Source organism: Oncorhynchus tshawytscha, linkage group LG28, assembly GCF_018296145.1.
Source record: "Oncorhynchus tshawytscha isolate Ot180627B linkage group LG28, Otsh_v2.0, whole genome shotgun sequence".
In the NCBI taxonomy this organism is placed as follows: domain Eukaryota; kingdom Metazoa; phylum Chordata; class Actinopteri; order Salmoniformes; family Salmonidae; genus Oncorhynchus; species Oncorhynchus tshawytscha.
Window position 1 is genome coordinate 7,267,767 of NC_056456.1, and position 27,918 is coordinate 7,295,684.

At 43.2% G+C, this 27,918-nt stretch overlaps 1 protein-coding gene across 4 annotated transcripts; it reads right to left on the bottom strand.

Annotated features, from left to right (window-relative positions):
• Positions 1-1,536: 1,536 nt before the first annotated feature.
• On the bottom strand, positions 1,537-27,606 carry LOC112226583 (rho guanine nucleotide exchange factor 18). 4 transcript variants are annotated; one of them, XM_024391006.2, is made up of 20 exons: positions 27,477-27,545; positions 26,108-26,241; positions 18,860-19,058; positions 18,569-18,709; positions 18,263-18,384; positions 17,988-18,098; positions 16,559-16,802; positions 16,089-16,343; positions 11,760-11,945; positions 9,683-9,907; positions 9,268-9,392; positions 9,059-9,130; positions 7,242-7,289; positions 6,904-7,086; positions 6,078-6,230; positions 5,758-5,886; positions 5,449-5,646; positions 4,578-4,776; positions 2,773-2,877; positions 1,537-2,617 (listed from the first exon to the last, which is right to left on the bottom strand). In XM_024391006.2, the coding sequence occupies exons 3-20, from the start codon at positions 18,960-18,962 to the stop codon at positions 2,436-2,438; spliced, it is 2,781 nt and encodes a 926-aa protein (XP_024246774.1). In that variant the 5' UTR covers positions 18,963-19,058; positions 26,108-26,241; positions 27,477-27,545; the 3' UTR covers positions 1,537-2,435. The 4 variants fall into 4 exon arrangements, with proteins under 4 accessions (XP_024246774.1, XP_024246773.1, XP_024246772.1 ...); XM_024391005.2 differs by having other exon boundaries at positions 27,428-27,542; XM_024391004.2 differs by lacking the exon at positions 26,108-26,241 and having other exon boundaries at positions 27,477-27,606.
• Positions 27,607-27,918: the final 312 nt, after the last annotated feature.

The window sequence follows — 27,918 nt, forward strand, 5'->3', positions numbered from 1 at the left end:
GTAATCATTTTGAGGTTGTTTGGTGGGTGTCTCATAATAATTACTAAGTCTCAATTCTCTAGTGACTTACTCGATACATTAGTTTAGCGGACAGCTATCTAAACTTATCGTAAGCATGGTCTAATTACCGATAGGGTGGAGCCATTGATCATCAGTTATATTAACTGCAAACATGGGGCCTCCTGAGTGGCGCAGCAGACGAAGTCACTGCATCGCAGTACTTGAGGCGTCACTACAGACCCGGGTTCGATCCCAGGCTGTGTCACAACCGGCCGTGACCTGGAGTCCCATAGGGCGGCACACAATTGGCCCAGCGTCATCTGGGTTAGGGGATGTTTGGCCGGGGGTCTTTACTTGGCTCATAGCGCTCTAGCGTCTCCTTGTGGCGGGCCGGGCGCCTGCAGGCTGACTTCCGGTAGTCAGTTGAACTGTGTGTCAAAATGTGTAGAATTACAGGAAATTAGCTTTAAAACTACACATCTTTCTTTCCGCCCCATGGGAAAGTGTAGAACTGCAGCACAATTTTCTCTACGCCCCATGGCAAAATGTGCAGAATGGCAGGAAAGGAACATAAGTTCTCTGCTGTCACGGGGGTGGGTTACTGAAATGTTTTGACTCTGAAGCAGGTTCACATCAAGGATTTGCCTGTATTTGGCTCCATTCAATGTTTCCTCTATCCTTACCACTGACAAGCATCCTCATAGCATGATGCTGCCACCAGCATGCTTCACGACAGGTGGTGAGCTGTGCCTGGTTTTCTCAGTGCTTTGCATTCAGACCACAAACCTTTGCCTTATGATCTCAGTCTTTCACATGCCTTTTTTCTAAACTCCAGGTGTGCTGTCATGTGCCTTTTTCTCAGAAGTGTCTTCCGTCTGGCCATCCTCCCATAAAGCCCAGATTGGTGAATTGTTGTCCTGGCAGGTTCTCCCATCTCAGTCAAGGAGTTTTGCCAGAGTGGTCATTGCCTCCCTGACCAAGGGCCTTCTTGTTCAGTTTGGATGGAAGGCCAACTAGGCAGAGTCTGGGTAGTTCAATATTTTTTCAATTTCCTAATGATAGAGACCACGGTGCTCTTGGAAATTTTCAACAATCTAGAAAGTTTTATACCCTTCCCCAGGTATATACCTCATCACAATTTTATCTCAGCTCTAAGGAGAGTTCCTTGGACTTCATAGTATAGTTTCTGCTCTGACATCCACTGTCAACTGTGGACCTTATATAGACAGGTGTGTTTCTTTCAAATTCATGTCCAAACAATTTAACAAAGGAGTCGTGACATCAAGGATAATCAAAGAACATTGGTTGCACCTGAGCTCGATTTGGAGTGCAAAGGGGATGTACATTTGATTTCTGTAATACATTTGCAAAACTTATTTAATTTTTTTTTTTAACATGTTTTCACTCATTGAATTCAGGCTGTAACCCAACAAAATATGGAATAAGTCAAGGGGTATGAATACATTCTGAAGGCACTGTATAACGTGTTCTAATTATATGTAGGTGTTCACTGGAAACTGTGAGCAACATAATTCACAAAACCTTCCAAACAACCTCCCCCATATTAAAACATAATTCAAAAGGTTATTATTAAAACATTATTTACAAGTTACCTTGGTTCCCAGAACATAACCTTGTTACACAATGAGCAAAAAGGAAAAACTATTTGCTCCAGTTCAAACTAAACACAGTGTCCTAACATTTCTGTACATTCACACACACAGGGAAGCTGTGTGGTAAAACTTGACTTACTACAGTCCATTTTGAGCATTGATATCACGTGGTCAGGCCTTCTGCATTCAACAGTCCACCAAGTGCACAAACAGTCATGACACCCATTCCTGTCTCCCTCATGACAGAAACCACAGCAGAATTGGCATCATTTCTTTCCAGTAGTCATTATTATTCAGTGTTAAAATACACCAGAACCCCATACAGTTATTATTCCCTCTAACAGATAGAATGTATGGAAGTAAATGTAGCTATGACAAATGCATTATTTTCATTAAGACATTCTGATTTCAAGCAGCAGGTAGACTATATAGATTAGAGTAGTTTCTGATGTGCTCTGAGAATAAAACGTACTTGGCACCTCAGATCTGTAAACAATTTAAAATAATAAACAGCTTCCTAACACCACTGCTCAACATGAATAAGAATCCTTTAAAAGTAAAGACGTGAGTGGTTAGAGACACTTTCTCTTAAACCATGACAGAAACACTCATCAGAACAATATAAATGTCTTTGGAAATTCAACAGGCACTCAAGAAGTACAAGGAATTAGAAAAGCCTAATCAGTCCAAATATTTAAAAAATCACATCTTTACTTTGATCAAAACAGACTGCTTTTGAGGGCCAAATAAAATCACTTGTGGACCGGTTTTGTCACACAGTTGCAGACCCCTGGCATAGGGTTTTGGTCTTATCCTGTGGCCTTACAGGTAGATTACGCGTTCCTTGGTTGGTTTGCGTGCTATGTCTTTTGGGAAGGGTGGAGGATGGGGAGGTTCGGGTGGAGGGAAGTGGCTCTGGCTGTTCATCCTCATGCTGCTGCTAGACAATAGGGTCTGGGAGTGCTTGGCATTGGACAGAGGCTCTGGAGGACTAAAGAAACAATCTGAGGAGGGATAGCAACATAGGGTTAACTTACTCATCGTGTGTCTGTACATGCGTGCGCCATGTTAATTTAGATCCTGAGACGTTAAAACATATCTCCAGTCATGGTAATAATCTGATAATGTGTATCTGGAAATCCCGAGGTTCTCGTCTTACCTGTTTGGTAGCTCCTGTGAGGACTCACAGTCCTCTTCCCTCGCAGACTCCCGCCCTCTTTTCTTGTCACTCTGATCGGCACCACCTGAGACATGTCTATAGATGCTGCAGGAAGAAAGACAACTACTCACTCCCTAACATAGAAAATATCAACAGTGGAGGTAAATGTTATAATTTGCTCAAAGATCTGACTTGTGATTGACATCATGATCCCACCAGTGCCGGTTGGTGCTGTTTAAGATGAGGACACCATTTTTTATGAGCATGGCCTTATTTCTATAACAGCATATTGAATGACTGTCATTCGTATCCCATTCACCCAGTTCAATGTAACATCGATAGATTTAGGCTACTACTTGAATTCTCCCTATACCTATGAGGTTGCTTCAACCTAGCTATGAATGAACGTTTACAATGTAGGTGCACAGTTGCAAACGAGAGTTTCTATTGGACAAATTCAGGTATGTTTATCCCTGTTTGGTTCCGTTTAAGAAACGTTTTTCGGCAGAATGAATACACCCCTGATCACACGCAAACAGTTCACTTTCATAGCTTGTTCTATTCCTTCTCACATCTACCCACTCTCTTCCTCTCACCTTTTCCTTTCGCTTGTGGACTTCAATGCACAACACATTAGCTGTCTGTGACCAGGGGGGAAATGTCAAAGCTAAACCTTCATATCATAACCAATACATACAGCCTACATTGTTTTCACCATATTAGCTAAAGTGATGTCCTAGTCAACATAGCTAATATAACTAATGTGTTAGTAAACCCACTACAATCATGCTGTACAGTCAGTAAGCAGTTTAGAAGGCGGGCCGCGGTGGCAATAAATTAGTCAAACCAAAAGCTTACCTTGACTTGGAAGAGTTCAAGTGTTGGACAGTCATAGCCAGCTAGCTAACATAGCATCCCTCTCTGTTTGAGCTGGGTGTTTGAGTAGGCTAAACTAGCTAGCTCCATTTGCTCCTCCATTTTTTAAGAAATTAATTTGTTCAAACTGTTCAACTATTGTCATCTTTCTCTCGCCGAGTCAACTACTCACCATATTCTATGCACTGCAGTGTTAGCTAGCTGTAGCGTATGCTTTCAGTACTAGATTCCCTCTCTGATCCTTTGATCGGGTGGACAACCTGTCAGTTCATGCAGCAAGAGCTGAGGTTGGAGGATGTCCTCCGGAAGTTGTCATAATTTCTGTGTAACAGTGGAGGCTGCTGAGGGGAGGACGGCTCATAATAATGGCTGGAACAGAGTAAATGGAATGGCATCAAACACATGGAAAGGATGTGTTTAATGTATTTGATACCATTCCACTAATTCTGCTCCAGTCATTACCATGAGCCCTTGACCTCCCCAATTAAGGTGACACCAACCTCCTGTGCTGTATAAATCTATGGAAGGCTGTTGAGAACCTTGAGCCTCTTTGGTTTTGTATTGAAGTCAGTATACCCAGACGAGGACAGAAGCTAGCTGTCCCCTGGCGACACTATGGTGCTACCCTACAGAGTGCTGTTGAGGCTACTGTAGACCATTGCAAAACAGTGTGTTTTAATTTATTATTTGGTGACATGTGAATATATTTAGTATATGATCACTTTTTATAAGTTTCACTATTTTTATAAAATTCACTGAGGATGGTCCTCCCCTTCCCACTAAGCCCAATGGAGAGCCTTTGTCTTCAATACATTGCTAATAAAAACTATAGGAGCATCTAACCATCCAGTGTGGGTAGTTTTATGTGATCATTTCTACCATGTCTGTAATGAAGTATTCCATTATATTCTACAGTGCTGTGTTCTGACCTGCACTATGCATGCGCTGGTGCGATCCCTTTTTTCTGCTCTTCTCCTTGCCCTTGCTGCTGAGGGTAGCCAGCTTGGTGGGGATCTGCTGCTGCACAGCCCCTGGCTTGTGGACCACCTGGTTGGTGGTGCTGATCAGGTGAATGGGAACCTCCGCTTTAGGGGGCGCAGGGCTGATGCTCTCCCTATGAAGGGGCACCTATAACACAATAATGTAAAGTTAGGAATACTGTAACCTTGTCCCCACGCTATCACGCACAGTTATTTTTTGAAATGGCGTCCCTTGTGTGCACTTCCGGTAATACCGTATAATCCGGGTGGTACAGAAACTGTATGAAAATCTGAATACCGCCCAACCTTAGTTGTCGGAGATGATTGGTTGGTAGATTAAGTCAATGCTTATGCTCTGAGTTTCTCCTGCTCTTTCTGTATTGGCTAATGAAGGCCAAGTTTGACACGTTGGTCCACCAGACTCGCATTTGGGCGGAAGTGTCTGGGAACGAGATTATGAATACTGGGAAACGAGTTACAACACACAGCTACGGGGATCAAACTCGTAAGAGTGTTGTATCGAGTGTACCATCTGATAGGGAACTTTGTCACTTTTCATGGAAATACATTTTGTGAGGACAGCATACAAAATATCAATACACTACAGTACAACAACGCTGGAAGGTGAACACACATTCACATAGTCCTGTGGATAGGGTTTGCAAAGTACCGTTAAATATTCCAGAAATCTTCTACTTCTCCTCATATTTCCTATTTCTAGAATTTGGGGAAAGTTGCCGGAATTTGTCAACCCTAACTGTGGTTGGTATACTGTCCATCCATGTAGTCTAGCTCACGCTACGTCCTAGCTATGTCTCACCTCTGGGGGTGGCTCCAGGAAAGCTGTGGCTAGAGAGAGGCTAGGTTGGACGTGGACCTTAGAAGCTGGGATGGGGGTCACGTCACCTCCCGGGGTCCAACCACCAATCAGGTCCCCTCGGAACGACTGGGAGAGGTCCCCTCGGAAGGAAGCAGAGTGTGGGAGGTCCCCTCGAAACGACTGGGAGTGGGGGACAGCCTGAGAAGAAGAGAATGACCAGATGACCTAAACATCAATATCTATAAATGCATAATTAACAGCCCTCTCACTATTGGTCCTCAGTCCTTAACGACCACACCACCTCCTCACCTGCTGAGTGTTGAAGTTAAAACTCCCAGGTTTGGCAATGGTCTTGTTCTTCTTCAACTTCATCTGTAAATCCAGGCGTTCCTTCTGTTTCTCCACAGTCCTTGTAGACTCTCTCAGCCTCTCCAGATCCTGTTGGTAAGGTAAGTCACATTCCAGCAGCACTCACTTGGGTAAAATTGGCAATTGGTGCTTTTAATTTTTTTTTATATACTCTTAATAGACCATATTACATTTTGGTCATTTAGCAGACACTCTTATCACAGTAAGACCACCATTGTTATATTGTAACACTGTATAATGTAACAAAACAAAGCAGAAACCTGTTGGTAGGTTTCTCTCCATCTCTCCAGCTCCCCCCTCTCCTCTGCTAGCTTCTCCTTCAGTCTCCTACACTCCTCCTCTCTGTGTCTTAGCTCTGCCTCCAGGACCTCCACCTGCAACTGGTGGCACTCCTGCTCCTCTTCCCAGCGAGCCTGAGAATGAGATGGATCAAATAGCAATGAGAGAAAAGTGAGATAGATAAGCAGGGGTGTCAAACTCATTACATGGAGGCCTGAGTTTCTGCTGGAGCAACTAGAAAACCAGGCGAGGAAAGTTACTAAGTAAATCAGTGATCAATCAAGTACAAGAGAGAAGCAAAAACCATGCAGACACTCTGCCCTCCATGGAACGAGTTTGACACCTGTGAGGCAGAGAGATGGGATAGATATCATAGATAAAACACAATAGATAGAGGATTAATCGAGATAAATAAAGACAGGAACTTCATCCAGCAGGTGTAACCGTATAACAAGATTCTATGTATACATATACAACATGGCTATATTTTGGTAAAAGCTGAAAGACGTAATAACTGATACAGTGTCTGCAGTTTAAAGCTCTATTCTAGCTACCTGTTCCTGATTGTGTCTCTCTCCATTTCTCTAACATAATAAACCATTTTCTACCTCAGAGTTTAAACTGTGTTCTAGTCTGTGCTGTCTGCAGTTTGTGGAAGTTGGCCATCTCCTCGCTCCATTTCTATAATGTAATAAACTGAGTTCTAGTTCAATACCTGTTCTTGTCTGTGCTGTCTGCAGCTTGTGGAAGTTGGCCATCTCCTCTCTCTGTTTCTATAATGTAATAAACGGTGTTCTAGTTCCATACCTGTTCTTGTCTGTGCTGTGTCTGCAGCTTGTGGAAGTTGGCCATCTCCTCTCTCTGTTTCTCCATGTTACGTTGTTTCTCCTGCTCCAGGAGCACATTTCCACGAGGACGGCCCGGATGCTCACGCTCTGACAGCGAGGCACGCTGCAACTCAATGTGGCTGTCCTGCTGGGACACGATGGCCTACAGGGACGGGCAGGGAACAAACTTAACACCAGGAGGCAGAGGACAAACTTCAGACCAGGGGACACAGTTAAAACCTATCGAATAGTAAGAGAAGACCGGTCAATCGTAGCAACTGTCTGTAGAATGTAAAGAATAGATACAGTATGTCTTACCAGCAGACTGTAGAGTTTCTGTGAGAGCAGCAGCACTCTGTCAAAGAACTGGGGAGAGAGAGATAGAAATAAGGTTGTGTAGCAGCTTTCAAATAGCCGTGGGAAAACCAATTGCAAGATTTGAGATGCACACAAGAATCCAAACAAATAACTGCAAGGTAAACAAAAAGGTTCCAGTATTCCAGGTATACAAATTAGATCAAGGTAAAACATTTGCCATAACGCGTAGGCCTCACTTCCTGTTTCTATATACCCAATATGTGGATATCTGGGCCCATACTTACAACTAATTGAGGATAGAGGGAGTAATTGGCCTATTAGAATTCCAATAATAGAGCATAACCAAATTAATGCATAAACCACAGAGTGCCGTGAAAAATAATATGCCCCCTTTCTGATTTTCTCTTCTTTTTTTTAACACCGAATGTTATCAGATCTTTGACCAAAACCTGATGTTGGATAACGGGAACCTGAGTGAACAAATAACACAACATTTTGATGAAGTTATACAATACCCAATGCCCCTGTGTGAAAAAAGAATTTCCCCTTAACTGGTTGTGTCATCTTTAGCTGCAATGACTGCAACCAAACACTTCGTAGAGTTGTTGATCATACATCGCTGTGGAGGAATTTTGGCCCCCTCTTCCTACTTTAACTTAGAAATATTTGTGGGTTTTCATGCATGAACTGCTCATTTCAGGTTCTGCCACAACATTTCAAATCATGTTTAGGTCTGGACTTTGACTAGGCCATTCCAAAACTTTACCTTTGTAGATTTTCAGCCATTCTGATGTAGAGTTGCTTCTGTGTTTTGGATCATTGTCTTGCTCCATGACCCAGCTTCAGCTCACGGATGGATAGCCTGACATTCTCCTTTAGAATTCTCTAATACAGGCCTCCCGAGTGGCGCAGCGGTCTAAGGAGTCACTACAGACCGGGTTCGATCCCAGGAGGTGTCACAACCTGCCGTGATCGGGAGTCCCATAGGGCTACGCACAGTTGGCCCAGCGTCGTCTGGGTTAGGGGAGGGTTTCGCTCTAGTGACTATGTGGCGGGCCGGGCGCCTGCAGGCTGACTTCAGTCGTCAGTTGAACGGTGTATCCTCCGACACAATGGTGCTGTTAAGAAGCGGAGTGTGGCGGGTCATGTTTCGGAGGACACATAACTCAACCTTTGCCTCCCAAGCCCGTTGGGGAGTTGCAGCGATTGAGACAAGATCAAAATTGGAGAAAAAAATACAATTCTATAATACAGAGCAGAAATCATGGTTCTTTCAATGAGGGCAAGTCGTCCAGGTCCCGAGGAGGCAAAGCATCCCCAAACCATCACACTACCACCGCCATGCTTGACCGTTGGTATGAGGTTCTTACTGTGGAATGCAGTGTTTGGTTTTCGTCAGACATAACGGGACCCATGTCGTCTAAAAAGTCGACAAGTTGGCCAAAAAGCACCTGGATGATTGTCAAGAATGTTCAATGGACAGATGTGTCAAAAGTGGAACGTTGTTATGTCTCTCAAACTAAACAGGGCATTCCAGGTTACCTTTATTTAATATTAGGATTTGATCTGAAAACATTCAGTGTCAAAAATATACAAAAATAGAAAGGGGGTAAATACTTTTTCACAGCACTGTAAATAAATTAAATGATCCTTAAATATAAATATTATCTAATAGACAAATATTTGCATAACTAATAAAATACAAAAACTTGGCTCCAATAGGTTAGCACAATAAAAAAAAAAAGTGTGACTGCAGATATTCATGAACCTAAACATCAAGATATGTTCAGACTTCAGAGTCATCTAGCAACACTTACCTCAGCTTCAGGAAAGGATGGATTTGGGCATGGAGAAGTCCAGTATGATGCTGGTGCAGGTGACTCATCAGCCTGTAATCACAATACCATGAATCAGACGAACCAGTCAATACCTCCCTCCCTGAGGAGAGAACAATAGCACACTTGTAGGAGGGAACAAGTGCCCACTTGGAAGTGAAAGGGAGAGAATGGGACAGCCAGTCACTCACCGACATTTCCAGACTCTCTGACTGGTCAAGGTCCTGTAGCTGGGGGCCAGAGTTTGAATGCTGACCTCTGTCTAGAGGTTGTACCGCCACACTGCCTGGCCGTTCTCCCGCCTGTATATTACCATCTGGAAAACATGCACAGCAAATGTTGAACAAATAACGTTCAACTGTGTTCCAAAGAAAACACTGGATTTGTGAGATAAGAGGAATGATACAGTATGACCAGATATTAATACGAACAGTGGTATAATAAGGGAAAGGGAAGGGGCATACCTAGTGAGTTGTACAACTGAATGCATTCAACTGAAATGTGTCTTCTGCATTTAACCCAACCCCTCTGAATCAGAGAGGAGTAGGGGTAAATCCAGCAACCATAGTCCATCTATATGAGTTGTAGACTGAGCGGTAGACTTACTCTTCATAGGGGGAATGGGATTGCAGACATAGCCCCCTAAGGTTTCGGCTCTCCTGAGTGCGGCTAGGTTCATGCATTCAAGCCCCCCAAGGCCTAGCCCCCCTCGAAGGAGCCGTAGATCTTCGGGTCTCAAACTGTATTCCAGTGATCCCAGGAAGTCCTCTGGAGGGGGGTATGGGTCTCTCAGAGTCACACCGGACAGGAGAAGGCTCTGCAGATTCTCCACTGATGAGAGAAGAAGAATAAACTAAAAGCTGATTATCTGACTGATAAGCTGACATTGGATTCTCATGGTGGGTCAATAAGTATTCACAATTCAAGTTGGAAGTTTACATACACTTAGGTGGGAGTCATTAAATCTCGTTTTTCAACCACTCCACACATTTCTTGTTAACAATCTATAGTTTTGGCAAGTCAGTTAGGACATTTACTTTGTGCATGACACAGGTAATTTTTCCAACAATTGTTTACAGACAGATTATTTCACTTATAATTCCAGTGGGTCAGAAGTTTACATACAAAGTTGACAGTGCCTTTAAACAGCTAGGAAAATTCCAGAAAATTATGTCATGCCTTTAGAAGCTTTTGATAGGCTAATTGACATCATTTCAGTCAATTGGAGGTGTACCTGTGGATGTAAAAAGCAAAAGGGAAAATCATGGGAAAATCAAAAGAAATCAGCCAAAACCTCCGAAAAGACATTGTAGACCTCCACAAGTCTAGTTCATCCTTGGGAGCAATTTCCAAACGCTTGAAGGTACCACGTTCATCTGTACAAACAATAGTACGCAAGTGTAAACACCATGGGACCATGCAGCCGTCATACCGCTCAGGAAGGAGACGCATTCTGTCTCCTCGAGATGAATGTCCTTTGGTGTTAAAAGTGCAAATCAATCCCAGAACAACCGCAAAGAACCTTAGATGCTGGAGGAAACAGGTACAAAATGGTCTATATCCACAGTAAGACGAGTCCGATCGATATAACCTGAAAGACCGCTCAGCAAAGAAGAAGCCACTGCTCCAAAAACGCCATAAAAATGCCAGACTACAGTTTGCAGCTGCACATGGGAACAAAGATCGTACTTTTTGGAGAAATGTTCTCTCATCTGATGAAACAAAAATAGAACTGTTTGGCCATAATCACCATCGTTGTGTTTGGAGGAAAAAGGGAGAGGCTTGCAAGCCGTAAAACACCATCCCAACCGTGAAGCGGGGTGGCAGCATTATGTTGTGGGGTGCTTTGCTGCAGGAGGGACTGGTGCACTTCACAAAATAGATGGCATCATGAGGAAGGGAGATTATGTGGATATATTGAAGCAACATCTCAAGACATCAGTCAGGAAATTAAAGCTTGGTTGCAAATGGGTCTTCCAAATGGACAATGACCCCAAGCATACTTCCAAAGTTGTGGCAAAATGGCTTAAGGACAACAAAATCAAGATATTGGAGTGGCCATCACAAAGCCCTGACCTCAATCCCATAGAAAAGTCGTGGGCAGAACTGAAAAAGCGTGTGCGAGCAAGGAGGCCTACAAACCTGACTCAGTTACACCAGCTTTGTCAGGAGGAATGGGCCAACCTTCACCCAACTTATTGTGGGAAGCTTATGGAAGGCTACCCGAAACGTTTGTCACAATTTAAAGGCAATGCTACCAAATACTAATTGAGTGTATGTAAACTTCTGACCCACTGGGAATGTGATGAAAGAAATAAAAGATGAAATAAATAATTCTCTCTACTATTATTCTGACATTTCACATTCTTTAAATAAATTGGTGTTCTTAACTGACATAAAACAGGGAATTTTTACTAGGATTAAATGTCAGGAATTGTGAAACTGAGTGTAAATGTATTTGGCTAAGGTGTATGTAAACTTCTGACTTCAACTGTATATCAGATTTACTAAAGAAAGGGGTTAAGTTCCATATTATCAGATCCTAGCAGACCTAGCAGGAGTACCAAGGCCAGCCTATCCGAGGTGACGGTGGAGCTATTGCAATATTGCTTTAACCTATGAAATTCTCTCAGATCTCCACAATTGCATAAGGTCTAGGGGTGGATTTGTCATACAAACTTACCCTCAGTGATGGCCCCCTTGAGCAGTGTCTCCCCCTGCTGGGGGTCTAAGTCGTCACTGCGGAGCAGCAGACGAGAGTGATTAGCTACATCTTCCAGCCCTGTTACAGCCTCCGCCATGTCAGCAAACATACGCAGCTTCTCTGTCAGGCTCTGCATGATCTGGGCATCCTTCATACATAGACTCCCTGGAGACACACACAGATTCTATGGTCAGAAAAAAAACAGACCTACAGATACACACACATATATTCCATATGACCTGACAATGGGAGTTGCAGGCAGCTGTTATTGAGGACATTTTGAAGCGCTCGGGTAGAGCTGGTATGGGTAGCGTCTTTTACCTTGGAAGTCTCTGAGACTGGTTTAGCCTGGCCTCCTCCTGCACCGTGTGCGTGGCCAAAGAGCTCTAATTTCATGTCATCCAACAAATCTAAACGCCTGGAGTTGGCACTTGGATGCCAAATGGCATTGGAACTTGGATTGGAACCAGTGTTATGTTCCGATGACATGAAAATTGATATCTTTGGCCACGCACACCAAATCAAATCAAATTTTATTTGTCACATACACATGGTTAGCAGATGTTAATGCGAGTGTAGCGAAATGCTTGTGCTTCTAGTTCCGACAATGCAGTAATAACGAGCAAGTAATCTAACTAACAATTCCAAAAAAAACTACTGTCTTATACACAGTGTAAGGGGATAAAGAATATGTACATAAGAATATATGAATGAGTGATGGTACAGAGCAGCATAGGCAAGATACAGTAGATGATATCGAGTACAGTATATACATATGAGATAAGTATGTAAACCAAGTGGCATAGTTAAAGTGGCTAGTGATACATGTATTACATAAGGATGCAGTCGATGATATAGAGTACAGTATCAACGTATGCATATGAGATGAACAATGTAGGGTAAGTAACATTATATAAGGTAGCATTGTTTATTGTCATTGTTTAATGCTATATAAGGTAGCATTGTTCAAACCCACCAATGGTGGGTTTGGCGTCAAAATAAGGATGCATGAGCATAAATAAACCCCACACTGGCCAATGCCCTTAGCAATTCGAGTTTCAGCCAATGAGCTTCAGCCCCTCGCTATTTGAGTGACAACTAGCAAGATGCACACAGAGCGAGAGCAATGACTTGGTGCACATAGAGTGAGCTTCAAAAGTACTGGGACAGTGACACATTTGTTGTTGTTTTAGCTCTGTACTCCAGCACTTTGAAATTATACAATGACTATGGGGTTCAAGTGTAGACTGTCAGTTTTAATTTGAGGGGATTTTAATCCATATGGGGTCAACGGTTTAGAAATTACAGCACTTTTTGTAAATAGTCCCCCCATTTTAGTGGACCAAAAGTATTGGGACAAATTCCTGTGTATTAAAGTAATAAAAAGTTTAGTATTTGATCCCATTTTCATAGCACACAATGACTAGATCAAGCTTGTGACTACACATTTGATGGATGCATTTGCTGTTTGTTTTGGTTGTGTTTCAGATTATGCACAATAGAAAGGAATGATTCATAATGTATTGTGTCATTTTGGAGTCACCTTTTTGTAAATAAGAATAGAATGTTTCTAAACACTTCTACATTAATGTGGATGCTACCATAATTATGGATAATCCTGAATGAATTGTGAATAATGATGAGCGAGAAAGTTAGACGCACAAATATCAAACCCCCAAGACATGCTTTTGAGGGGGTATGATATTTGTGCGTCTAACTTTGTCACTCATCATTATTCACACTTCATTTAAGATGATCCGTAATCACGGGAGTCCCCGCACTAATGTAGGAGTGTTTAGAAACATATTCTATTTTTATTTTACAATAAAAGTGACTCAAATGACAATACATTATGAATCATTAATTTATATTGGGCACAAAACACAAACACAACAGAAACACAACCAAAACAAACAGCAAATGCATCCAACAAATTTGTAGTCACAAGCTAGATGTAGTGATTGCGTGCTTTGAATATGGGACTAAATGCTTAACCTTTTACTACTTTAATACACATACACGTGAATATGTCCCAATACTTTTAGTCCCCTAAAATGGGGGAACTATGTCCAACAAATGCTGTAATTTCTAAAGGGTTCACCTGATATGGATGAAGATACCCTCAAATTAAAGCTGACAGTCTGCACTTCAACCTCGTCTTCATTGTGTCATTTCAAATCCAAAATGCTAGAGTACAGTCGTGGCCAAATGTTTTGAGAATCACACAAATATTAATTTCCACAAATTTTGCTGCTTCAGTGTCTTTAGATATTTTTTTCAGATGTTACTATGGAATACTGAAGTATAATTACAAGCATTTCATAAGTGTCAACGGCCTTTATTGACAATTTATTGTCATGAAGATTATTGTCATGAAGTTGAACTTTATTACATGAAGTTGATGCAAAGAGTCAATATTTGCAGTGTTGACCTTTCTTTTTCAAGACCTCTGGGCCACACACTGATGGCAGCCCATTCATGCATAATCAATGCTTGGAGTTTGTCAGAATTTATGGGTTTTTGTTTGTCCACCCGCCTCTTGAGGATTGACCACAAGTTCTCAAAGGGATTAAGGTCTGGGGAGTTTCCTGGCCATGGACCCAAAATATCGATGTTTTGTTCCCCGAGCCACTTAGTTACCACTTTTGCCTTATGGCAAGGTGCTCCACCATGCTGGAAAAGGCATTGTTTGTCACCAAACTGTTCCTGGATGGTTGGGAGAAGTTGCTCTCGGAGGATGTGTTGCTACCCTTCTTTATTCATGGCTGTGTTCTTAGGCAAAATTGTCAGTGAGCCCACTCCCTTGGCTGAGAAGCAACCCCACACATGAATGGTCTCAGATGCTTTACTGTTGGCATGACACAGGACTGATGGTAGCTCTCACCTTGTCTTCTCCGGACAAGCTTTTTTCTGGATGCCCCAAACAATCAGAAAGGGGATTCAGAGAAAATGACTTGACCCAAGTCCTCAGCAGTCCAATCCCTGTACCTTTTGCAGAATATCAGTCTGTCCCTGATGTTTTACCTGGAGAGAAGTGGCATCTTTGCTGCCCTTCTTGACACCAGGCCATCCTCCAAAAGTCTTTGCCTCACTGTGCATGCAGATGCACTCACACCTGCCTGCTGCCATTCCTGAGCAAGCTCTGTACTGGTGATGCCCCGATCCCGCAGCTGAATCAACTTTAGGAGACGGTCCTGGCGCTTGCTGGACTTTCTTGGGCGCCCTGAAGCCTTCTTCACCACAATTGAATCGCTCTCCTTTAAGTTCTTGGTGACCCGATAAATGGTTGATTTAGATGCAATCTTACTGGCAGCAATATCCTTGCCTGTGAAGCCCTTTTTTGTGCAAAGCAATGATGGCATGTGTTTCCTTGCAGGTAACCACAGAGGAAGAACAATAATTCCAAGCACCACCCTCCTTTTGAAGCTTCCAGTCTATTATTCGAACTCAATCAGCATGACCGAGTGATCTCCAGTCTTGTCCTCGTCAACACTCACATCCGTGTTATCGAGAGAATCACTGACATGATGTCAGCTGGTCTTTTTGTGGCAGGGCTGAAATGCAGTGGAAATGTTTTTGGGGGATTCAGTTCATTTGCATGGCAAATAGGGACATTGCAATTAACTGCAATTCATATGATCACTCTTCATAACATTCTGGAGTATATGCAAATTGCCATCATACAAACTGAGGCAGCAGACTGAAAATTCATATTTGTGTCATTCTCAAAACTTTTGGCCACGACTGTACAGAGCCAAAACAACATGTGTCACTGTCCCAATACTTCACTGTAACTGTACACTTTTGGCTCGTGGACGCTACTTTCAGAACTACTGGCTAAAAAGCATACAAAAATACCAGAGAATATCTGTAAGGTCAACTCTTGAACTTTACCCAGTACTAGGTCATTTTAGCCATTTTAGCCTGGTGGCTTCTGCCAGGAGGCTGAAACTTGGCCGAAAGCAGATCTTCCAGCAAGACAATAACCCAAAATAAGTGGTTAATTGACCACAAAAATCAACATTTTGCATTGGCCATCTCAGTCTCTGGACTTGAACCACGGTGAAAACCTGTGTTTGGGCAGTCCACAAGCGCAGATGAAGGATATCAAGGATCTGGAAAGATTCCGAAAAGAGGGGTGCCAATAATTTTGACCCCAATCTTTTTGAGAGAAATAATGTTACATGTAAAAAATTGTTTTTGCATACAAAATAGCTCAGTATGTGTATTATTTATTTGATACAGTCTTTTTGCTGATCTTTATCAAGGATGCCAATCATTTTGGATTTGACTTTCTTTTTAAATCACCTTTCAGCCACCTGTTGGCTGCCTGCCAGTTGACAGTCCCCTCATGGAGCAGGTTTCTGGACCCCACTGCCAGGTCCTCTCTCTTGAACACCCTTCCATCCTTCAGCCTGCCACAGGAATGAGGTTCCAAACTGCTGCCTATGTCTCTCAACCAAGAGGCCCTCTCATAGTCATGGACCTGAGAGTCCACAGCAGAGATGGTCTCTCTGATCAGAACCAGGGCTTGGGCCAGGGCATCGTGCTCCTCACTGTCAGCTGATGGGAGAAGATGGGATGAGAGTAGAGGATTGGGTTTGGGTTCATTCCAATTAAATTCAGTCAATTCAGGAATAAAATCAAATTTAATTTATGAACAGCACAGTTATCAAGCATGCTGGGCCTGGGAGCTGATAGTGCAAAGAGATATGCATCCTTGCCCAGCTGAGCCCACCTTAAAGGCATTCAGTTACCTAACGGAGTCTGTTAGTTACCATCAGTGTTCTGTAGAATGCGTTCGACCAGAAAGGGGTACTTTGCGAGCCGCTGAGTCACCAACAGAATACATTCTGGGACTCCTAACTGCCGCACGATGGACAACCGACCGATTTTCGTAATCAAGTTCTGGAACTTCTTGTTGTTCTGTAGTTGTTCTTTGTAGAAGCCGACAGCATCTGTGTGGTGACTGCAGCAGTCTCCATAGCTCTCCTTCATCCTCTCTCCCATCTCACCTGAAAACTACACCACCACATCATCATGATAATGATCAGGTAAACAACAAGCATCAGGTATGACTCAATATATGACAAAGGGATGGTACAGAGAGAGTCATGATTTCTTGAGAATGCTTTCTCAGAATCAAAGAGAGAGAGGGGGGCTATCTAGTTGATCCGTATATCTCCCAGCTGTGTGACAAAGTAATGGCTCCTACCTGTTTGTGTTACAGTGTAATGGTTCCTACATGTCTGTTTCAATGACTGTATATATGAATGGACCAAGCCATCGGTCACGTGAAACCATTCCTATGTGAAGACTCAATAGCGCATTGAAGCCAAATTAAGTCAGTTAAGATGGTGTCTCATGGAGACAACATGCGCAGTTTGAGCTACTCCAGGAAGTGAAGTTGCAGGCTAGCTCAGTGCTGCCTTTTCACATTCATTAACTCAAGATGAAGGCAGCGTAGCCTAGTGGTTAGAGCGTTGGACTAGTAACCGGAAGGTTGCAAGTTCAAACCCCCGAGCTGACAAGGTACAAATCTGTCGTTCTGCCCCTGAACAGGCAGTTAACCCACTGTTCCCAGGCCGTCATTGAAAATAAGAATGTGTTCTTAACTGACTTGCCTGGTTAAATAAAAGGTAAAATTTAAAAAAAAATGTTTTTAAAAAGGCGGACCTGGGTACTGCAGGCTGCCATTAACAAAATCAACAAAAATAACTTATTCTGTGTGCGATTTTAAAATAATCGGTTTGAAGATAAACATCTGGTGTATTAGAAGCAATTATTGGTACTTTGACTGTCTTCAATATTTTCACGAAGATTGCCATTTTATCCATTCACTAATATTGGGGATCATGTTTTTTGCTAACAATGCCTGTAGTACCGGGGTCGGCCTTCAACTTCCATGGCTTAAATGAGAGGTGGTAGTCATTTTCCCCTAGTCTGTGTGACTGTGTAATGGTTCCTACCTGTCTGTGTTACAGTGCAGTGGTTCCTACCCTTCTGTGTAATTAATGGTTGCTACCTGTTTGTGTAACAGTGTAATGGTTCATACATGGTTGATGAGTATGTCTCCCAACTGTGCGACTGTGTAATGGTCCCTACCTGTCTGTGTAATGGTTCCTACCTGGTTGATGAGTATGTCTCCCAACTGTGTGATTGTGTAATGGTTCCTACCCGTCTGTGTAAGGGTGTAATGGTTCCTACCTGGTTGATGAGTATAGCTCCCAGCTGTGTGACTGTGTAGTGATTCTGTCCGTCGCGGCAGTCTCTAAGACACCACAGGAAGTGTTGGTGGATGTGCAGCAGGCTGTCCATCTGATGGAAGAGTAAAGGAAATGATTACTGTACATGTAATACACACCTATTGGTTTTAAGCAGGAGATGAAGTCACCGGAGGGAACATCCAGTCCAGCTTATGCTCCATCTGAAGGCTCTGTCTCCGATCTCTCGCACTCTCTCCCCATCTCTCCGTGTGTTACCTGAGGGAACATCCTGTCCAGCCTAGTCTCCTCCATCTGTAGGTTGCGTCTCAGCTCATACTGGTACACACTCAGCAGCAGCTTTAAGGTCCGCATGTGGTACACCTCAGTCTGGATCAACTCTGACACACACACACACACACACACATACACAAATACAGCATCATAATTATTAGTTATAAAGTTAGTACCATCATCCTCATTATTACTGTTATAAAGTCATCAACATAATTGTAGCAATGGTTATCATCATCACCCAAATCAGTTCTTTAATGATAAGATCAGCTACCCCAGTTATAGTCTTACCATAGATGACATCTTGTCTCTTTATAGCGTCTTTGTGTAGCCTCTTTATGTACTGCTGGTCCACAGAGACACTCCAGGACTCTCCCTCTAGGTCCTGAGCATCAGCCTCCAACTCCGCTAGCAGGGCACTGTAGTGGCCATCTAAACACACACACACAGCTTAATGGACATCTAGACACACACAAAACAAAGTGTTACAATAACACATAACAAACATAAGGCAGGTACAATAACACATACAGGACTAACTACTGCAACTACTGTAGCGTAGCTGACTCCCTGATCCTGTACCGTCTAAGTTGATGATGTCGGTGCTGGACGAGGAGAGGGACACAGAGTCCTCAGGAGGAGGGGGTCGAGGAGAAAGTCCTCTGACAGCATCCAGGTCATCCATGTGTTACAGTATGTGGGGGTTAAAGGTCAGGATGATGGGACCAAGGCCATGGGGAGGCCATGGGAGCCTGGGGGATGGAACCTGTATACAGGATTGCTGGATGGATGGATGGATGGATGGAGAGAGATTGCATTTGTATTACATTGTGTTTTGTTATTTAATTGCTCATTTGTAAAGCTAATAAGAAATAACCTGGACAGGTCACAATACCGCATACGGTACTGGAAGTTTGGTTTCATGTAAAGACAGCGTTTTGTTTGTTGTGGCCTACTATAATTTGAGAGGTGTATATCTCATCTAAAATCAGTTTAAACAAAACAATTGTGGACAACCCTTCAAATTAGTGGATTCGGCCATTTCAGCCACACCCATTGCTGGCAGGTGTATAAAAAATAAATAAAATCGGGCACACCGCCATGCAATCTCCATAGACAAACATTGGCAGTAGAATTGCCCATACTGAAGAGCAAAGTGACTTTTAACGTGGCACCGTCATAGGATGCAACCTTTCCAACAAGACAGTTCATCAAATTTCTGCCATGCTAGAGCTGCCATGGTCAACTGTAAGAGCTATTATTTTGAAGTGGAAACATCAGGGAGCAATAACGGCTCAGCCACAAAGTGGTAGGCCACACAAGCTCACAGAACGGGACCGCCAAATGCTGAAGCGTGTAGCGCTTGCAACACTCACTACCGAGTTCCAAAATGATTCTGGAAGAAACATCAGCACAATAACTGTTCGTCGGGAACTTCAAGAAATGGGTTTCCATGGCCGAGCAGCCGCACACAAGCCTAAGATCACCATGCGCAATGCCAAGCGTTGGCTGGAGTAGCGTAAAGCTCGCCACCATTTTACTCTGGAGCAGTGGAAACGCGTTCTCTGGAGTGATGAATCACGCTTCACCATCTGGCAGTCCGACGGACTAATCTGGGTTTGGTGGATGCCAGGAGAATGCTACCTGCCCAAACACATAGTATCAACTGTAAAGTTTGGTGGAGGAGTAGTAGCTCTGGGGCTGCCCCATAGTTCCAGTGAAGGGAAATCTTAAAGGCTAGAGCACACAATGGCATTCTAGAATATTTCTGCCGTTCCTTGAAACAATCAAAAGCCTGAAAATACCCCAGACGAGAAGAGAGGATTAGATTGTGTTGAATCCTGACAAAGACTATTTTCTATTACAGAACAGAAACAAAGCCTGTGGTGTGGAAAGGAAAGAAAGCTGGTTTGACACACTTACAGCACCACAGCCCTAGTCAGACGAGCTCACTGACAACACACATGGCAGGGGCGAGGGACGGAGAGGGAGAATTCACACAACACAAGAGAGCAGGGGGCAATTCCATGATAAAAGAACTTGCACCGAGACTCAGATTTTTTATTAGAAAGTACGCCAAACAAAAAAAACATTGATTTCAAAGTTTAACAACCCATACAACTCTATGCACAATGAATCCTTTTAACAATTTATACTGAATTTCACTAAAATCTCCCTCAGTTTTTTGTGTCTACGTTTTCGAATTGTCTGCAGAAAGAATGGAGTATCAGCTACGGCATGATACATTGACTTTGAAAAAAATCATTTTTGGTTATTGAACTACAGTAAGTGAAGAGGATTTACACCCAGTAACAGAATTGGGGTAATCAAATCTGAAGTAATCCTAGTCATCTGTTTCACAAGTTTGCAGTGGTGTAAAGTACTTAAGTAAAAATACTTTAAAGTACTACTTAAGTAGTTTTTGGGGGTAACTTTCACTTCACTATATTCCTAAAGAAAATGATATACATTTACTCCATACATTTCCCTGACAACCAAAGTACTCGTTACATTTTGAAAGCTTAGCAGGACAGGAAAATTGTCCAATTCACAGACTTATCAAGAGAACATCCCTGGTTATCTCTACTGCCTCTGATCTGGCGGACTCACTAAACACACATGCTTCGTTTGTGAATTATGTCTGAGTGTTGGAGTGTACCCCTGGCTATCTGTAAATTATGTCAGTGTTGGTGTGTTCCCCTGGCTAAAAAACAAGAAAATGGTGCCATCTGGTTTATTTTATGTAAGGAATTTGAAATGATTTATACTTTTGATACTTAAGTATATTTAAAACCAATTACTTTTATTGAAGTCGTATTTTACTAAGGAAATTTTTACTTAAGTCATTTTCTATTAATGTATATTTACTTATACTCAAGTATGACAATTGGGTACTTTTTCCACCACTGCAAGTTTGGACATCAAAGTACAGCACAGTAGAGCACAGTACAGAACAGTAGAGTTCAGTAAAGTAGAGTAGAGCACAATACATTAGTGAATTCAGCTCAGTGTACTGTACTGAACTATACTCTACTTTTCTTTATTGTACTATCCAAATGTGTGAACCCAACTGTGGTTTGTGACAACTATGATTTCCCATTGTTACAAATTCAATTGCAGAAAATCCGCTAGCGATTTTTTAGAAATTCCGCCACTGATTTGGTAACGGAATTTCGAGTTTTAATCACTTAATTAATACATAAAATTGATATCAGTAAAAACACTAATTGATAGGTCTATCTTTACTTGTTACTTCTGTGTATGTTCAATATCCTCCCTCTTCATGAGGGAGAGAAATAAAAAAATATCTTTAAGATGTGTTTTTTGGTAACGGAATTTTGAGGCACAAGGCAATATTTCTTAAACTTACAAGAGGCAAACATTTTCTCAAACTAAATATTAAAAAGTGTAAATATAACTTGTCAGGGGTCTTCAACATCATTGTGTTTTGATGCATTTCTAAAATACTTTTTCTGGTACTGTAGACTTTCTGGTACTGTAGATGTTTTCTAAGTTTTCTGATAGTCTCTTAGCTTTAATTTGAGACCCAATTTGACATGCTCCTACGAATTTGATTGATGTTCATTAGTATCATAGCATAGACCTAACGGTCACAGTTCTGAACTGACCCCATCAACTAAATTGCATTGAAATAAAATATGCTTCAACTTCATGAAGCCTTCATAGATCCTTTATAAGGCATAAATATATTAATAAAAAAACATTCATAAGCATATGTCATGCTAAAAAGGATGGAGAAAGGGTTGTCCCATGTAAAATGTCAAATCAAATCAAATGTCACATACACATGGTTAGCAGATGTTAATGCGAGTGTAGCGAAATGCTTGTGCTTCTAGTTCCGACAATGCAGTAATAACCAACAAGTAATCTAACTAACAATTCCGAAACTACTGTCTTATACACACAAGTGTAAGGGGATAAAGAATATGTACATAAAGATATGAATGAGTGATGGTACAGAGCGGCATAGGCAAGATACAGTAGATGGTATCGAGTACAGTATATACACATATGAGATGAGTATGTAAACAAAGTGGCATAGTTAAAGTGGCTAGTGATACATGTATTACATAAAGATGCAGTAGATGATATAGAGTACAGTATATACGTATACATATGAGATGAATAATGTAGGGTATGTAAACATTATATTAGGTAGCATTGTTTAAAGTGGCAAGTGATATATTTTATATCATTTCCCATCAATTCCCATTATTAAAGAGGCTGGAGTTGAGTCAGTGTGTTGGCAGCAGCCACTCAATGTTAGTGGTGGCTGTTTAACAGTCTGATGGCCTTGAGATAGAAGCTGTGTTTCAGTCTCTCGGTTCCAGCTTTGATGCACCTGTACTGACCTCGCCTTCTGGATGATAGCGGGGTGAACAGGCAGTGGCTCGGGTGGTTGTTGTCCTTGATGATCTTTATGGCCTTCCTGTAACATCAGGTGGTGTAGGTGTCCTGGAGGGCAGGTAGTTTGCCCCCGGTGATGCGTTGTGCAGACCTCACTACCCTCTGGAGAGCCTTACGGTTGTGGGCGGAGCAGTTGCCGTACCAGGCGGTGATACAGCCCGCCAGGATGCTCTCGATTGTGCATCTGTAGAAGTTTGTGAGTGCTTTTGGTGACAAGCTGAATTTCTTCAGCCTCCTGAGGTTGAAGAGGCGCTGCTGCGCCTTCTTCACGATGCTGTCTGTGTGGGTGGACCAATTCAGTTTGTCTGTGATGTGTATGCCGAGGAACTTAAAACTTGCTACCCTCTCCACTACTGTTCCATCGATGTGGATAGGGGGGTGTTCTCTCTGCTGTTTCCTGAAGTCCACAATCATCTCCTTAGTTTTGTTGACGTTGAGTGTGAGGTTATTTTCCTGACACCACACTCCGAGGGCCCTCACCTCCTCCCTGTAGGCCGTTTCGTCGTTGTTGGTAATCAAGCCTACAATGGTTGTGTCGTCCGCAAACTTGATGATTGAGTTGGAGGCGTGCGTGGCCACGCAGTCGTGGGTGAACAGGGAGTACAGGAGAGGGCTCAGAACGCACCCTTGTGGGGCCCCAGTGTTGAGGATCAGCGGGGTGGAGATGTTGTTGCCTACTCTCACCACCTGGGTGCGGCCCGTCAGGAAGTCCAGTACCCAGTTGCACAGGGCGGGGTCGAGACCCAGGGTCTCGAGCTTGATGACGAGCTTGGAGGGTACTATGGTGTTAAATGCCGAGCTGTAGTCGATGAACAGCATTCTCACATAGCTATTTCTCTTGTCCAGATGGGTTAGGGCAGTGTGCAGTGTGGTTGAGATTGCATCGTCTGTGGACCTATTTGGGCGGTAAGCAAATTGGAGTGGGTCTAGGGTGTCAGGTAGGGTGGAGGTGATATGGTCCTTGACTAGTCTCTCAAAGCACTTCATGATGATGGAAGTGAGTGCTACGGGGCAGTAGTCGTTTAGCTCAGTTACCTTAGCTTTCTTGGGAACAGGAACAATGGTGGCCCTCTTGAAGCATGTGGGAACAGCAGACTGGGATAGGGATTGATTGAATATGTCCGTAAACACACCAGCCAGTTGGTCTGCGCATGCTCTGAGGGCGCGGCTGGGGATGCCGTCTGGGCCTGCAGCCTTGCGAGGGTTAACACGTTTAAATGTTTTACTCACCTCGGCTGCAGTGAAGGAGAGGCCGCATGTTTTGGTTGCAGGCCGTGTCAGTGGCACTGTATTGTCCTCAAATCGGGCAAAAAAGTTATTTCGTCTGCCTGGGAGCAAGACATCCTGGTCCATGAAGGGGCTGGTTTTCTTTTTGTAATCCGTGATTGACTGTAGACCCTGCCACATACCTCTTGTGTCTGAGCCGTTGAATTGAGATTCTACTTTGTCTCTATACTGACGCTTAGCTTGTTTGATTGCCTTGCGGAGGGAATAGCTACACTGTTTGTATTCGGTCATGTTTCCGGTCACCTTGCCCTGATTAAAAGCAGTGGTTCGCGCTTTCAGTTTCACGCGAATGCTGCCATCAATCCACGGTTTCTGGTTTGGGAATGTTTTAATCTGTGATGTGGGAACGACATCTTCAACGCACGTTCTAATGAACTCGCACACCGAATCAGCGTATTCGTCAATGTTGTTGTCTGATGCAATACGAAACATATCCCAGTCCACGTGATGGAAGCAGTCTTGGAGTGTGGAATCAGATTGGTCGGACCAGCGTTGAACAGACCTCAGCGTGGGAGCTTCTTGTTTAAGTTTCTGTCTGTAGGCAGGGATCAACAAAATGGAGTCGTGGTCAGCTTTTCCGAAAGGAGAGCGGGGCAGGGCCTTATATGCGTGGCGGAAGTTAGAATAGCAATGATCCAAGGTTTTTCCAGCCCTGGTTGCGCAATCGATATGCTGATACAATTTAGGGAGTCTTGTTTTCAGATTAGCCTTGTTAAAATCCCCAGCTACAATGAATGCAGCCTCCGGATGTATGGATTCCAGTTTGCAAAGAGTCAAATAAAGTTCGTTCAGAGCCATCGATGTGTCTGCTTGGGGGACCAGACAGAACTCTCTAGCTCGTGTCTGTGGACATATATACGGCTGTGATTATAATCGAAGAGAATTCCCTAGGTAGATAATGCGGTCGACATTTGATTGTGAGGAATTCTAAATCAGGTGAACAGAAGGACTTGAGTTCCTGTATGCTTTTGTGACCACACCACGTCTCGTTAGCCATAAGGCATACGCCCCCGCCCCTCTTCTTACCAGAAAGATGTTTGTTTCTGTTGGCGCGATGCGTGGAGAAACCAGCTGGCTGCACCGACTCCGATAGCGTCTCTCCAGTGAGCCATGTTTCCGTGAAGCAAAGAACGTTACAGTCTCTGATGTCCCTCTGGAATGTTACCCTTGCTCGGATTTCATCAACCTTGTTGTCAAGAGACTGGACATTGGCGAGAAGTATACTGGGGAGTGGTGCACGATGTGCCCGTCTCCAGAGTCTGACCAGAAGACCGCTACGTTTCCCTCTTTTACGAAGTCGTTTTTTTTGGGGTCGCCGGCTGGGATCCATTCCGTTGTCCTAGGTGAAAGGCATCCTCTTCAGAACCAATCTCACTGAGGAACCTTGACAATGATTGCTTGGCCTTGTCCTGGCAATCAGTGGATCCCCAGAACACAGGATCCGCTTCGCGAAAGTCATATTCTTGGTCGTACTGATGGTGAGTTGACGCTGCTCTTATATTCAGTAGTTCTTCTCGACTGTATGTAATGAAACCTAAGATGACCTGGGGTACTAATGTAAGAAATAACACGTAAAAAAAACAACTGCATAGTTTCCTAGGAACGCAAAGCGAGGCGGCCATCTGATGTCAGTACACCATCAGTGTATGTATGGGCCTCAGAGCAAGTTTGGTCTTATATGTCCAACCACTGTTGCTCAAAGATCTCTCTCTACTGGGTGGGTGGGTGGGTGGGTGGACACACACACACACACACCAGTGACAGCCTAGTGACACCAAGGCTGGCCGAAACATACAAACAGGAGTGTGTGCCATAGAGGAAAGTAACCCACCGGCTGCATGTGTGTGTGTGAATGTGTGGCTTAGTTCACACAGCTGGGTACTAAAGACACAGTTCACACACCCTTCTGTCGCTACAGTCTCTGGCTCACCTGTTAAGTACACAACAGACAAGACACAGCTTCCTCCTACAGTACACTACACACAGAGAGTCAATAAGAGGCACCCTATTCCCTACATGGTGCACTACTTTTGATCAGGGCCCATACAAGTAATGCACTACATAGGGAATAGGGTGCCATTTAGGAATGTAAGTTTTACACTTCCCCATACTGACCTGGGAGGAAAGGGGATGAAGGGAGAGGGGGTGTGGAGCGTGAAATACAGGTCAGCCAAGTATCCCAGCAGGTGAACGCAGTGTCAATAGATTAACGCTTTCTCTACTTTCAATGCATTCTCCCAGAAAAAAATCTGTAAACGAATGTAATGCAAAATAAAAAAGGTGCGTAAAATGGCATTTATACTCCACTACAACACTGACTGCCTGTAAAACATTAATCAGTACACTGCCACTAGCAAATGTTCAACATGCTCCCTTCATGATGTCCACAGGGTAGGGGCCTTGACACACTGTTTACTCATTAACAGGAAATAGCTAAAGTATATTTCTTTCCCTTTTGCTCTCTCACTCTGTGCATGCGTTTGTGACCTGTGGAGGTGAATTCTCATGGCAAGAGTCTAAATCCTTGGGTTGGAGAAAAATGATGTGAGTGGTGTGTGTGTGTGTGTGTGTGTGAGATAGAGAGTGTGTGAGCTCCAGCACACCTAGCTAGGCCTACTTATAATCATGTGACCTACTCCCATCAGGGGTTCTGCATGGACAAACTGAAAAATACAGAATACAGCCTCACTAATGGCTGGGCTGACTTGGTGTGTGCCCCTGGCTATCTGTAAATTATTTCTGAGTGTTGGAGTGTGACCCCCCCACACACACCATATAGGTAGCTTGCTCAACAGTGTCCCATGTTTAGTTTCTATCTGAGAGGTGATAGTGACACCTGTCAGATCTTCTAACAGGGTCCATGATAATCTGTCTTTCTAATGTAATGTACTGTTTTAAACACAGCCACTGAGGTTTAGAACCTTTTCACTCCCTAACAGGGAATAGTCCCGAGTGTGAATGGCAGGTGTTAATTTCAGTAGTGGCGAGAAATGTGTAGAGAAATAGGTACAAGTGGGTGTCTGTTAACGTTTACACTTTGATGTCTTGGAGAGAGATGGATATTCAAAATCTTAGTTTGACAACAGATAACATCCAAGTGACTTGAATTACTGTCAACAGCTTATTTTGAGCAAATATTGCATTGAGGTATGAATTTAAGTTTGAAGGCTACAAGGCATATGTTTGTAAAGCATTTCATTAAAGTACATCAAATACATGTCGGTAGAATTTTCGAAAAGTTATTTCAAGTTAAAATGACTGGGATCATTACAATAACGTTTTTATGGCGACCCAACCAACCTAGCAACAGTCATTTGCCTGGTCCACATAGGCTGTAACACCTGACCTGACTAAGTCAACAAGAAGTATTTCATTTCCCCGAGAAATAAAACTAGAAAATACGACATCAACCCGATAGTCTCGATAAATTCTTACCCCACCCACGAACTAATTCCAGCGCAAACTGTAGTAAAAATGTTGTTACTTTGTATCAGCTGCTAAGGATCCTGGATTGCATCGAAATCGTTTGCGTGTACGAGCCTGTGCCGTTTCCTACATAGAGATAGATAGAGGTGCCTTTATAGCGTCTGTGACAGCATGCGTTAGACCATTGAGGATATCTACATTTTGAAGTAGTCTATTTTCTTCTTCACGATTGGCGGATCCTTCCTGATTACCTGGTTGGACATGACTCCAACAGGGTCACCAGGAGAGTTCAGCCAATGAAGTTGCAAGTCCCACCGAGCTGACAACATTAAATAAGGTGAGAGCCCTCATTGGCACTGCCCATGCTAAAACATCATTTTGGAAACTAGAAGCCTCTATCATTCTTTATGTTATCCTACCTCCTCAATGCATTCTGGGAGCCGTTCGTTTAATAGTTAAACGCAACCAGAGAAAGAGGCAAAGCTGGAGGGTTACTCTGC